This window comes from Ambystoma mexicanum, chromosome 2p (genome assembly GCF_040938575.1).
Source record: "Ambystoma mexicanum isolate Mex_15411 chromosome 2p, UKY_AmexF1_1, whole genome shotgun sequence".
NCBI classification, from domain to species: domain Eukaryota; kingdom Metazoa; phylum Chordata; class Amphibia; order Caudata; family Ambystomatidae; genus Ambystoma; species Ambystoma mexicanum.
The window spans coordinates 1,077,683,322-1,077,697,316 of NC_090923.1; the positions used below are offsets into that span (position 1 = coordinate 1,077,683,322).

The 13,995-nt window shown below is 47.8% G+C and overlaps 1 protein-coding gene across 2 annotated transcripts in view; it reads left to right on the plus strand.

The window, feature by feature from the left end:
* Window positions 1-13,995, plus strand: part of MAP4K2 (mitogen-activated protein kinase kinase kinase kinase 2) — a 1,208,607-nt gene that overhangs the window by 748,896 nt on the left and 445,716 nt on the right. For both annotated transcript variants that reach the window (XM_069645028.1, XM_069645029.1), the window contains one exon: window positions 8,436-8,515. In XM_069645028.1, the coding sequence (XP_069501129.1) occupies window positions 8,436-8,515 (80 nt within the window). The remainder of the gene's footprint in view (window positions 1-8,435; window positions 8,516-13,995) is intronic.

Below are 13,995 nucleotides of genomic sequence, written 5' to 3' on the forward strand. Positions count from 1 at the left end.
CCGGCAACCGGAATACCATGGTTTACCACTACCGTGAAGAAAAGGGTGGTACCTTGTAACCGGGAAACTCTGCGGCTGGTTTCTTCCCTGGCAGTGCAACAACCTTCAGCTTTCCTCCACGTCGAGACCTCCTCTTCCTCTGGACGAAACACCGACTTGCACCCGCTGCCAGGAACAACTGCCCCCGCTGGAGCGTTCTTCCCACTTTCATGTACTGTGTCCCGCCTGGCTTCCCTTGCGACAGATCGTTCGGGGTGACAGTAAATCCTCGACTTTCTAACCTGGGTTAGCCTGGGGCCTGTTAACTAACTTTTCCTGATTTGATCTCAATCTTTTGTGAACTATCTGCCAAGACTCTTTGGGCATAACCCCACTGTGTGATCCTGGACTTGCTCTCTCTAAGAGTGGGCCTGGCATTTGAACTTCCTTGCTCTCCAGTAGACTTTGCCTAACCTGCCTCACTGTGGTTCTTTGAAAAGTATTGACATTTGTGTGCTTTCATAACTCTGCCTTTTTCCCTCCCTTTTTAATAACTTATTAGAGTGCCATCTTATGTTAAGAGCTCACCTCTGTCTGAAAATAAGTGGTGTTTCTCACTGAGACTTGTCTAATAAGTAATCAGGGTTGTATATATAATAGTCACTGTGTGTTGAATTTACTTACCTCTTTTTTTGTGCTAGTGTAAATTACAAGTGTGTCTTTAAATAAATAATTATATACTTTTACACCAAAGCTCTGGTCAGTGTTTGCTTGTGCTACTGTATCTCTGTACCTATTGTTTATACTCTATATACTGCCTAACTCATCTTGAGAGAAGTCTGACTGCTCAGCCACAGCTACCAGGTAAATCTGGGTGGTACAGACTGCTACCAATTGGGTTTACTGCCAACCACCTGTAGTCCTAAATCTTTTGCAGTGGTCCCTAAGGGAACTGCACAGGTTTCTGCCTAACAATGTTAATAAAAGAAAACAGGAACAAGGGTGTATTGTGATTGCCCTGAATGTTAAAGGACTGAGCTCACCCACTAAGTGGTCCCTGCTAGTGTGAGGGAGTTTAAGAAAATAATTCTGGATGTCTTATTTGTTCATAGGTCGCACTATACAGTGGGATATTAGGTGAGACTGGTAGGTTCTCATCTGGGTCAGAGGTTCTGGGCATCAGATAAGTGTAAAAAGGTGGGAATGGAATTAGTTCTAGCGAGAGGTTTTGAGTAAAGATAACCTCAAATTAGAAGACTGAAAGGAAGACTGTTGTTGGTTAAAGGTTGGAAAGAGGAAAGGATAGTGACTAATATGCTCTTGTGATGCTCCAAATCCGGGCCAATTGAATTGTATTTAAGAGGCGTTTTAGACGATTTCTGGGTGGGCAGAAGGATTTCTGATACTGGGTGGGGATATACTAACGATAGTTGGTTGTGGATAACAAACAAGATACAGTTCTGGTTTAAAGTGTACAGATTAGTGGACATAGTGGTCTATTTATCATTTTGGAGAATTGATAGAGAGTATAGTGTGAGAGGTCAGAAATGAAAGCCAGACACAAAGTTGTCATGTTTTTGGTTAAATACTTTTATTCAAATTATATGGGTTGGGGAAATGCCCCTCTGATCCTATTCTAACAAGGAGTTTCCCGCCCTAAGAACCAAAAACTACGGATCTGTCTTTGTCAGGATGTCATAAATCAAAATCTGTGCTTGTGTCCAAATGTTATTTACTGACCCTCACACTAAAACGAAATAATAAAGTGACAAGGGAAATGTCTTTAACCTGGTATTTGGAAAATGTGTTCTTAAATAAAAAATAGAACAGCTCCAAAGTAAATGTTCTCTAAAATGGAAAATACCTTAGTTCCAGAAGGTGATGCCCTTCCCCTAGATTCTTCACTGGTATCACAAATGTCTCTGGATCTAACGGTTCTCTGTGTCTTTCTTGGCCCACAACAATCCTGTTAATAAAAACTCTTCAGCCTTGTAAGTTCTTCTTTAATAAAAAGTTCCTTCTGTAAACTCAAATTCCTTCTTTTGTTAACTCACACAGTTTCTGCTTGACACTCCTTGCAGGTTTGCATGTTGCCTGATATACTCCCCTGCCAGGACTCTTCATGTACTTCCAACTGCCTTGTGTACTCTCCTTCCAGGACATCTCTTGTACTTTCAACTGCCTGGTGTATGCTTGCCAGGATTGCTCATCTATCACAGTTCACCTCTTTACTTCCAAGTAGAATGTAGCTTTTGTCACTTGGTATATCTACTTGTTCTCACAGTTCCTTTAAATGTTCCCCCACATTTGCATTCACTTTTTAATGGGGTTTCGGTTAGCACTTTGCCTTCATAGTTCACAAACAATCTTCTTGTTAATTCATTTTCAATAAATTCACAATGTTCAAATTCTCTTTTGCGCGGTCGCCAAAATGTCCCAGGGTCCCCACTCTGCTCGGGCTCACTCACCTGCTCTGCGCAGCGTTTTTCAGGCAGCTCCGACAGCTCTCCAGCTTCTATCCCAGCTCTGTTCCTGCACGCCAGCTTCTCTTCTGCTCCCGTTAAGGACAGCGCTGCTTCTCCTAGCTGCCGGAAACCCATGAACCCTCTCGCTGTCTGGCATCTCCCCAGCATGCCAAGCTCGCACAAAGTTACTTTCCTTCTTGGCTGGCAAGCTTCTTTGTTCCGCCTTACTCGCTCGCATATCGGGCTTCTGCCCACCGGCTCGTGCCTCCAGCTTCTGCACACCGGCTCATTCCTCTGGCTGCATTCAATTGAAAAGCTATGTCTTCGCCTGAGCTCTCTCTCATAGGGCCTCATCACAACTTTGGCAGTAACCCTTAAATCCGGCGGTCGCGCTATTACCGCCGGATACAAGGGTCTGCCAAATCAGGACTTCAGCAGATTTCGCCCCAGCTCTTGGCTGGGGGGAAATCCGCCGAAAGTTTGTGCTATTACCGCCGGCGGGAAATCCGCTGGTGGTAAGAGCGCAAATTTTCCCCATTGAGCCCAATGGGGAATAGGGCATTCCCAATGGGCTCAATGGGGAATGAGGAATTAAATTACCGCCAAACTTGTGATCCGGCGCTATTAGCGCCGGGGAGTACGGCGGTAGGGCTGATACCGCCGACGGTAATACCGCCAGCGTTACCGCCAAAGTCGTGATCAGGCCTATAGTCTGGTTACCATTGTAAAGGTCCTGCGCCCTGGTGTTTATATCCAACAACTAGCGTGTTCATTAGGCTTGATGCTCCTGCTGCTCGGCATAAATTCCTTCCTCCTTCTTCTCTCAGTACTTAGGTGGTTGTGCGAATTAAAGTTCATTGATGGGTTTCGGATGCATATCTCTTGGAGAGTATTTCTCAGTAATTCCATATGGAAGATCAGTTCTACATGAAGGAAAACTAGAACTGAAAGGGGTTCTCTTGGAGCTTTTACTCTTCAGTTTACGGTTGGGAGTTTGACTTAAAGGGTTTTGGAAAAAGGTCTCCTTATTCTCCCTACAGGAGGGAACAGCATATGGCAATAGGCCATTATGGTATTGGGTAACAGGCCATCTTCCTCATGGGAAAATGGGGGATACTGCACCTCATCCAATGAAGCTATAACATCTCCCTGGTGGCTGTCTCCTCTCATGTGATCCTCCCTCATATAGCTTCCCCCAGGGTCAGGATCAGGTAGAGGCTGCCATCCCCTGGCCACATCGGAGGAGGTTATCCCCGGGGAATCCATGATGACTCCATTGGACTCATCACATACCCTGCCTGTTAAATAGTATTTGAGGTAGGTTATAGCCCACTTTATCGCCAAGGCCTCTAAGTCAATAGTGATGTAGTTTTTCTCTTGTGGGAATAATTTCCTACTGATGTAGAGGATGAGATGCTCAGTGCCATCATGATCTTGTGAAAGACCAGCCCCCAAGCCAATATTTGAAACATCTGTCTGCAGAATGAATTCCCAGTTTAATTATGTCACTTTCAACACTGGCTCACTACACAGAATGTGCTTAAGCTTGTGAAATCACAACTGATCTTCCTCTCACCATTTTATTTTCTGCCGTTCTGCATTTTTGTGTTTATCAGTAAGGCAAGATTTGATTGATAAAAAACTAGGTATAAATTATCTGTAATATCCTACTAAACCCAAAAAGGCTCTGAGATGTTTCTATGTCTTTGGACTTGGGATTTCTTTACCTGCCTTGACACTTTCACTTTGTGTTAGGACCAGCCCATTACCTACGAAAAATCCAAGATTCTTGATGGCTGATCTTGCCAAGTGGCATTTCTTTGGATGTGCTGTGAGCCCGGCTTTTCGTAATGCTCTGATGACTAGGTAAAAGTGATGTACATGCTCTTTCCAGGACCTGGTGTGGATGATGACACCATAAGCATCCGGGACGGGAATCTTCTTCCCTGGAATTAACTATCAATCCTTCAACATTGCTAGCCCCAACATCTCCCAGCAGGTGCAGCAACGACACAACTGGCCAGGAAAAGGAGCCAGCCAGCAACAAAAATTGTTACTCTGTCAGTATGACTCTAGGGACAGGGCCTCTGGTAGAGGCTGGCTGCCCGCACTAAGCCAAACATGTTATTTTTCCTTGTTTGTTTTTGGTGAGTAGGCGTGTCCCATGGGGTCTTACCTCGTCTCCCTGGGGAAATTGGCTCCAGCCTTGAGTTAAGTTAGATTGAAACACTTGGCCTGGGACGGCCCGAGCCCCACCTGGCTCCCCCTCCTCTCCCTGTATATATGGGGTAATCCTGTCCCCGCAAATTTAAGTCTACAATCACTCTTTTGCAGTTATGATTTTTACCTTTCTGAGATACCCGAACATTGGTAATCAATACTCATAGTAAGGGGACGAAATATCCACCATTTGAGGTTGGTCTATAACAGCCTTTTTATTTTTTTTATGAATATTCTTGTAGCTTTTTTTCTAGGAGTTTTAAAAAAAAAGAAAACAATGTGGTTTGAAACATTACAACAACAAGTAAAAAGTGGTGAAAATGTGCAAAATGGTGAACAGTGCAGGATACACTTGATTTACAGATATGAAAAGTGGGTACATAACATATCCTATTAATTGCAAGAGAACTAGAGATCTACACAGTATTGCTTCATATGGGTCACAAACTCATAGTTTTTATTCTGTAAGGTGCTGTATCCAGTATCTGCTTTTTTTAATACAAGCAGTGTACGCCAATTAGGCTTAAATGGATAAAGTCTATTGGCGATAAGCGCTGGCAGTATGCCCAGTAGGGGCTGGGACAGATTTCGGGCAGTTACATCCATCTGTGTTTGGGGCTTTTATGGAGTGGCCAGCAAAGAACTGGTCCAAGACCAAGATAGACTCCTCTACCGGCTCCTCTACCGGCTGCACTACCGAGATTGCTCTCCTCCTCCCATTGACCAACCGCTCACTTTTTCCTCATCCCTCGTGACATATGATCTTGCTGCCAGCATCCTACCCATCCCATTTTAGCAAATGCCTTTCGTACATCGAAACCTACGCCTCATGGATTCATTCTATATCTAGAAAATCCTGCTGCTACAGCTTTCCCGAACACTTCTGCACATTCAATTGCATGCAATTTTGGGTGTCTGGTGTGAGAAACCTGAGGGTATTCTCCCAATAAGACCTCGAGAATCCCTTATTCAGGGGCCCAGGGAAGGGCTGGTGCTCTCAGATCCCAACCCTGGGGGTGGACGAGCGAGGGAGAATCACCTGGGTAGGGGAACCAAGGGTCATACTTGGGGGGATACCCCAGGTAAGAAGCAGTATCATACAGGAGAGAGGGACGAGGAAGACGAGGACTATTAAGCCTTAATAGGCTGTACCGAATCGACCTCCCTCCAATCCAACACACGTCCTCTTCTGGGAGCCAACAACCCCTCCGTATATAACCAATCCCCTAGGATCCCAATTTCCTTTTTTCCCCAAAACTACCTATCCAAGAATCCTTGCTTTTCTAATTCCAACCGTTGTTCTCCATGTCCCTCTGATTATTGTTTCCCACACTCCGAATAGGCTCAGATAAAACACTTTGATTCAAACAATCGCTTTTGTCATTTTTTGATCTCAGCTATTCCCGTTTACCCTGCAAACCCTACCAATCCTGTCTTTCTGATTATCATTTTCCGAATTCTCACAACCCCTCCTGCTTATTTCACAAACCTTCCCTATCCCTATCCCATACCGTAGAACAATCCGAGCATATCTTTTCTCCATCCTACCCTGTAGGATATTCAGGAACTCTACCACCCTCCTTTTCCAACACAAACACTTTTGCACAACACCCAAGAGAACAGACTAACACCAGGGCCGTTTAACTGACACGTCCCGATTTAAGGATCAAGCAGAGTCAGGCAATTCATCAGAATCACACACACCCGACGGCCCTTTCCTTTCCTCATAGGGATAAAAGGTGGAGCAAAAGTGCACAATACAAGCAAGGCGAGCACAGCAGACAGCACGACGAAATGGCTAAGCAGGCGTGGCAGTTCAAGCGAAGGAGAAAGGCGGCAGGAATCGAGAGGGTGGTTAGGAGAGAAATTACCTTGTCCTTTTTTTCCCAGACCCGCGGAATCTTTCCAGAAGAGAGCCTAAAACCGCAAACAATAGCACAAGTATCTTGCAGCAGATGTCAAAGGTACACGATGCAAGCCTACACCGATAAGCAGGAGTGAGGGAAGCTCCCGCGATCGTGGTACCTGCTTTGACTCCAGTGAAGAAGAAAAACCAAGCGGTTCATCTCTGCCAGTTTGTCAAAAGGGAAAACAATAAGAACCAGGCTGTGTTGAGTGAGACTCGCAAAGTGGCAAGTTTGAACCAAGGGCTATGAACTGTGAAAGAACTGTAACCAGTGTTAAAGGGGAAACCAGTTACAGAGGGAAACCGGCACCATTTGGGTGCTAATTCAAGAGACTCTGGTTGAACACCATATGAGAGAAACTGTAGATACCAGCGGGCCATAGGAGAGCCGGCGGAATAGATCAAAGTGGTCATACTGAGGGTCAAGCAAAATCCCAGTACAATCGAAAGACTTGGATCTACAAGCTAAGGAAAAGAAAGGGAAGTGAATCCCGCCACATGAGGAAGCAAGGGAAGTGAATCCCGCAAATTCAAGTGAAGGTGAAGTTGGCTAGAGTGAGCCCGGCCGAGGGATGCTGGCGAGAGGGGCAAAGTCTAAAGTCCCGAAAAACAGTGTGTTGACAGAGGTAAACCCGGCCAACGGATGTCCACTGTGAACTGTTTGAAAAGACATTGAGAAACCAAGGGAAAGGAAACCTGCTAAAGAGAATGAGAAGGGTCCGAGCCCGACTGAGGGAGATCCGGCTTAGATTTGAGATGAATCGGCACTCACAAGAGGGTGACCCATGGGTGAAGCCATCACCCTACGTGAGACTGTGGTAAACAATTGAGAAGGGTCAGCGACAAGAAGAGGAGGACCAAGGGGTGAACCCATCATCCAGCTAACATTGGAAACAAACTTTAATTTGGTAAAGGAACTTTTGCTTTTGTTAGTTGAAGACCTCGGTCCTCGAAAGCAAGAGACTTTCAAGGAAACAAGACTTGTCCATCACAGCCCTGAAAGCTGGCATTACAACTGTCGTCTCGTGCTGGAGAAACCCGAGACTGTACTGTGCTCCAAGATTACCATGCTCAAAACGTGGGGAAGGGAGACCCAGACTACCGCATCCTGACGTATTATTTGAGCACATTTCTTTCTTTTCTTGAGAACTATCCCACACCCTTTTTTGTATTAGTTGTAAGGTTTGGAAATAGGGTTATTTTTATAAGCCCATTTATTTGACACAACACCACTAGGACTGCCTTATTTTTCATTTCATGCTCGACGCTTGCTCCCATCTTAGATTTAGTTTTAGAATAGGTGTTTTTCCAACCTGCATACGGAATTCATTGTTCAATAAACTCCCTTGAACTGTGATGACTTGTGCCTTTCTTACTTGTTGCCACCGTGAGTTCCCCGCACTGTTAAGGAAGAGGCAGTGAGAGGCCCTCACACCTTTATATATTTACTTAAGGATGTCCACTTGTACGTTGCATGTTTAACTGAAGTGATCTCCTCCCACTTGATCAAAGATATTTGTTAACTGTAAAAATAGATCCCAAGAGCTTCACACCTTCACCATAAATTGCCTGTATGCTTATTTCGTTTAATATCCAATTCTACTCTTGTTAACTCCTTTCCTGCATCTAATAGTATTTTCTGTTTCAACCTATTTGTATTGAATTCCCTTTTTGTGCTTTGCGTGCACTCTTCATAATGCATTTTATACATTTAGAAGGTATGCTTGTAGATAGAGGTACCTTATAGCACACAGGCCCATGTAAAAAAAAAAGAAAAATTGCCATATGTCGTTAACTATTGTTTCTTAAAAATCACTGAGCCACTCTTGCTTGAGTTGCTTTAAGCTTGCTCTGTTTTGTTTCAGATCAGTACTTGGTGGTCGGGGCAGAGGAAGGGATCTACACCTTAAACTTGCATGAGCTCCACGAGGACACCCTTGAGAAGGTAACTGACTCCTAGACTGAACTAGAACATCACATTATCACAATCAAAGATCATCACAACATGTTCAGTCCCAGTTTTTCCCAAGTTCATTGACTGCTGCATTCATTATACTTTTGGAGGAGCTCAACAAGGGCAACACGGGGATGTTTCCAACTCTGTCAGTTCCAGTCTGTCTCAATGGGGGAGGTGTGGATAATATTATAAAGCCATAGGTTGTGTGAAATGGTGTATGTGCCCTGCCTGCAACAGTTCTGATTTTGAACTTCTACAAGCATTAGTCACTTTAAAAAATGACACGAGTGATTGTGTTAGTAGAAGCAATCATCTTCTACTATCCTGGTCTCAGTAATAATGATAGAACATTTTCCATTGTGCTTCATTCTCATTTTGCCCCATTACAAAATACTGTGATTGTAAGGGCAGAATTTCATTTTGTGGGGTCTGGCTCACTCACTTTCTGGGTCTCCTACACATTTTGCAGGCTTCCATTTTGTTTGGCTTTTCTCCTATCATTGCAAACTTTTTTCTGATATGCTGCCCTAGTAGGCTGTATGGCTACGTGGGAATCCAGAGGGGGGTTTATGTACCACATTTTGGTTCCAGGTTCAGTTTGTCATCCTGAGTGTGCTGTGGAGTAGGCTGGTAGCAGCTGTTATTTTCTTTTGGCTAAGCCAGGATTGTAGCCACTTTTATGCAGAAAGAAAACTGGGGGGACTTCTTAAGCAGTTAACTGTGCTAAGTGAGATCTTGCTATTATAACGAATTGAAGTCCCAGGCTGCACGGTGCATAGAAAATACCATTCCCTAGGTATTGAGCTCATCAATACAAAGATTGTTCTGTGCGATTTTCTAACACACCAACTTATTGATGTAGAAAATCCTTGGAAAAGTTCCAGTCTGTTAATTTAGTACCTTTTTATCAATTGTGAATTTGATTCTAAAATGTACAAATTGGATTCCATTGCTAAGTACAATAGTTAACAAATTTTGCCCATCAAACATTGCACTAGGTACTTGGTCAATGGTGATAAACATAGTAGCGATAATAGCCACTTTTACTGTAATAATAGCCCAGTGTAACTATATGGTAGAAACAGTGGCGTAACACCATTGGGCAAATTTAAAAGGAGTGTGGGAGCCCCTCAACTGAGAAGGAACATGGGTCGAATACTCTTTTCTATGGAATTTCTTCCTCTCAGGATGGTCGACAACCACATTTTAGCTCACTGCACCCTTCTGTGAGAAACATGAAGGTGCCTCACCCGCTAGTCCCCGGGGATCTGTCATCCAGGTGGTCAGGACACAGCCCTCGATTTTGGATCCATTTCCTGGGAGTTGACCAGTACGAGAGGATCACCTGGGTGAGGGGTCTTCAGGGAGTGGAAGTGGTACACCGGATGGCGAGACGCCGTATCCCCTTCCCTGTAACTCCTTTATTTCATCCTGCCATGTAGGATACTTAGGAACTCCACCCCCCCCTTTTCCAACACAAACACTTTCTCACGAACAGCTCACTGTGAGAGAAAGAGGACTAACACCTGAGCCGTATATCTGACATGTCCCAATACAATGGTGAGGCAGGGTCAGGCAATTACTGATCATTATACACAGCTGACTTCCGTCACACTTGCCCATACAGATAAAAGGCAGAGCAGGAAAGCACACTTTGAGCAAGGGAAAGCACACAAGGAAGCAGCAGTTCCAAGATGTCAGTTTTATACGAGGCGAAAGACTGCAAGACCGGAAAGGATTTCAAGGAGTGAAGTGATCTTGACCTTTTCAACGAAAGACTGTTACTTTCATGAACCTTCGAGAATAGGAAATGTAAGACCAGGAATCAAGGCTGAAGAATCCTGCATTGTGTGTCGGAGGTACCCGGGGCTCTCCTGCATCGATATCCGAGGCAGGGAGAATCGTTTGATACTGTTGTGCTGTCCTTGGCTCCTACAACAAAGTGGTGCCAGTGAGGTCGGCACAGCTGGTGTGTTGGGGAGACTGATACAGGACCGGTCTGTGTTGAGGCCAAGGTTGCAGGCGGCGGTATTGTGTGGTGGGGACTGAGGAGTGCAGTATATTAAGCGTATGTGGCAACAGCAGATGAGCGATTGAACTTTGAAGCCAAGTTACGATACAGTAGACAGAGTGGTCAGGTACCACGTGGATGCTCATTTGAAAGTCTCTGTTAGATATCTAGCTGAAAGCGGGCAAATGTGAAAAGTTATACATGAACTGTGAAATCAAAGTGGTCCTGCGATGGGTCCAGCAAAACCCTGTGCACATTCGAAAGTCTTCAATAGTAGAAATATAAAGAAAGTAGATGACGTTTGTCCAAGCCCGGCGGATGGAGATCAGCTAAAAGCTTTGGTTAAAGCAAGTTTGTGTTAAGAGTTACATTTGAAATGGAAATTGGTCTGAGCCCGGCGGAGAGAGTCTAAATGTGTTAAAAAGGATCTGAGCCGGCTGTTGCGCCGAAGCATGATGGCCGCCTAGCTGCAGAGCTCCGCGCTGGGAGAGCGATATAATCCTCAAAAAAGGCTCCGTAGCTGCAGTTATCCTCCTGTGCAATGGCGGTCCTTCCTCCAGTACATATCAGCCGCAGCCCCACGGATTCCTGGCACCCGCCACCCCCTGGGGACCGTGCTATGGCCCTCCGACTTCGCCGGGGGCTGTGTGAGCCTGGCCACTCCGCCCCGCGGCTCCACCGGCTGCAGCTCTTCCTCCTACTTGTGCGCGCAGCTCTGCAGGCCGCGGTGGGGGAGGGGCGTCAGAGCCCTCCACAGCGGCCCGGGCCTGCCGGCTCCCGCGGTCGCCCGCGCTCAATCGATCATTTCGCCACCCTCCTGGAGGACCCTGCGGATCCCGCCCGAGCTTGCGAACATCTGCGGGCTCGTGCGGCGCTTGAGACGCCGTACTATTCGGCTCCCCTGTCTCATGCCGTGGGGACCCCCGCTTCTCCGCAACTCCTGCCTTCCTCCCGATTCCTGTCAAGGTAGGGGTTGTGGGGGGGAGGAGGGCCGCTTAAATCTCCCGGCTCCTGCGGCCCTGGGCTCTGCATGCGGCTGAGTCCGTGAACCGATCTGCCTTTGCCACCAGGCTACCTCCCCTCGGCTGCTGCTCTTTGAGGTCCCATGGCCGCCGCGCTTCACCACATCGTCAGCCTCCATTTACAGTGACTGTGGGCCCGGAGCCCCCGGCGGACACTTGCCCTTGGGCCACTACTGTTCTTTCCGGCCTCCACCTCGCCTGCCCCCCCCTCCTGCCGATCCACCCCACGGCTGCGGCACTGTGCTTCATCGAGGCGGGGGGCGTGTGGGGGGTGCCTGCGCCTCGTCGGTCACTCCAGCTTCCCATCCTTCTGCTGTGGCCCTGGCGGACCGCCGCTATTTAGGCGAGTCGCCGCTGTGCACGGGCTGACACGGCTGGGGACCCTTGCTCCAGTACTACTTCTTCGCCCTCCTAGTCCGTTGTCCTTTCTGCCCCCCCGCCCCCTGGCTGCTGGCTGTGGTCCCCAACCACAATTCCGGATCTGGACCCTCCACTGCGCTGTCTACTGTGAAGTGCCCCTCCTCAGCACCACTTTTACTTCACTGACTACTTATCTCCGTGTGGCTTTCCAGTGCACTCAGGGCCCTTGCGGGCAGCCCACCAATAACACCCTGCTGTATGCCCTAACCCTCCTGTTCCGGGTGCACTCCATTGGGGCTGATCCCCGGCCTCGACAACTACGTACCGCCCCGACATTCCAGTGGTAATTTCACGGCTGGCCTACCCCTCTGGTCCTCGTGTCTGACTGTCTCGCTCTGTGTTCTCTGGTGTCTCCCCCAGCCTCGCTGACTTCTCTCCACGCCTCGCCTCCTCCCCCCCTGGGCGGCCTGTGTGGCGACGCTCGGAGGGTCTCCCGCCATTTCTGTGCCGGATCCTGGACGCCAGACTTGTCCTATCACCATGACCAAGGGAGCAGGGTCTAACAAGAAGCAGAGTTTGTTGAATATGTTTTCTAAAACTCCCTCCAAGCCGCTTACTGACCCTCCGGAGGAGTCACCGGCCACTGCAGCTCCCTCAGCCTCCGATGACGAGCACAAAATGATGGAGTACATGCGTGAGGGTTTCACTACGCTCCACACTAAGTTAGATGATATGAATGGGACCATCTCATCCATAAAGGCCCATATCGAAAGAACGGACAGTAGGGTTGCTGAGATTGAGACAAGAGTTGGCACCGCAGAGGACAGCCTGGTCTCCCTACGTGTAGCTGTGACCACCTTGACCAGCCGAGTCTCTATTGTCGAAAAGAAAAATGATGACCTCGAATCCCGCTCCAGGCGGAATGACCTTCGCATTGTTGGCATACCAGAGGACAACATCAGGGAGCCAATGGAGGACTATGTAGAGCGTACCCTTTTGACTCTTTTGGATAACCCCAAGCTTTTGGCACAATTTTCTGTGGAGCGAGCTCACCGCTCCTTGACCGCGAGGCCCAGGCCGGGTGCCCCACCCCGTCCCATCATAGCCAGAATCCTCAACTTCCGGGACCGCGATGCCTTGCTCCGGGCGGCCAGGGCCAAGGGTGAGCTTCATCTCGGGGCTGCTAGGATACACTTGTACCCGGATTACTCCGTGGCTGTGCAGCAGGAGCGTAAGACTTTCCTGGCAGTGAAAGAGAGACTTCGGGACCTGGGAGTTAAGTACTCCATGCTTTTCCCCACCAAACTGAGTATCGAACACTCTAATCAAACACACTTTTTCACCATCCCGAAGAGTCCTCGAAGTTTATTGATGAACACTTTCCTGGTTGATGTAAACAATGTTCACATTCGCTTCATGGTTTTGCTATAATTGCTATTATACCTAGGCCGCGGGCCGGGGCCGCCACCGCGCCCCCCCCCCGCGATGACCACTATTCATCGCACTTCATTGTTGTTTGTTGTTGATGTTGCTCCATTACCTATCTGTGTAGGTGTATTCTCCCGCCCTGCTGTGCCATCGTAGACTGTATTGACCATCTCCTGTGGGGTCCCTCTCTCGGAGTTACCCCACCGCTCATCCCACTTACTTTTGCCAATCATGCCCGATACCCGGGCCCCCCCAGGCTAAGACCGCACCCGACTATGCTGCTTCCGTGTCCTGGCACACGGCCGCAACACAAACCCAGATGAGCCCTCTGCTTATAGATCCGGTCCCGATGTTGCTCGCATCTACCCTTAACGCCCTACTTGTCCTACTATGCAGCATAACTCTCCTTACGATCTCCCGGTCCGGCGCGCCATAGCCCGGCCGCAAACAGCGCCCCAGGCGTTGATGCCTAAGAATTTATGTGTTTTTTGGCTTTGTTTGGGTTTCGTCCCTCTGATTGGGGGAGGGATGTGGGTGAGGGGTAGGTTGGGAATGTTATGGTTTGAAAAAGTCTTGACAGCCTCCAGAGGCGCCGCAGGCACCGCACCCAATCAATTCATACACATGGTCGGGAGTCCGCATACACC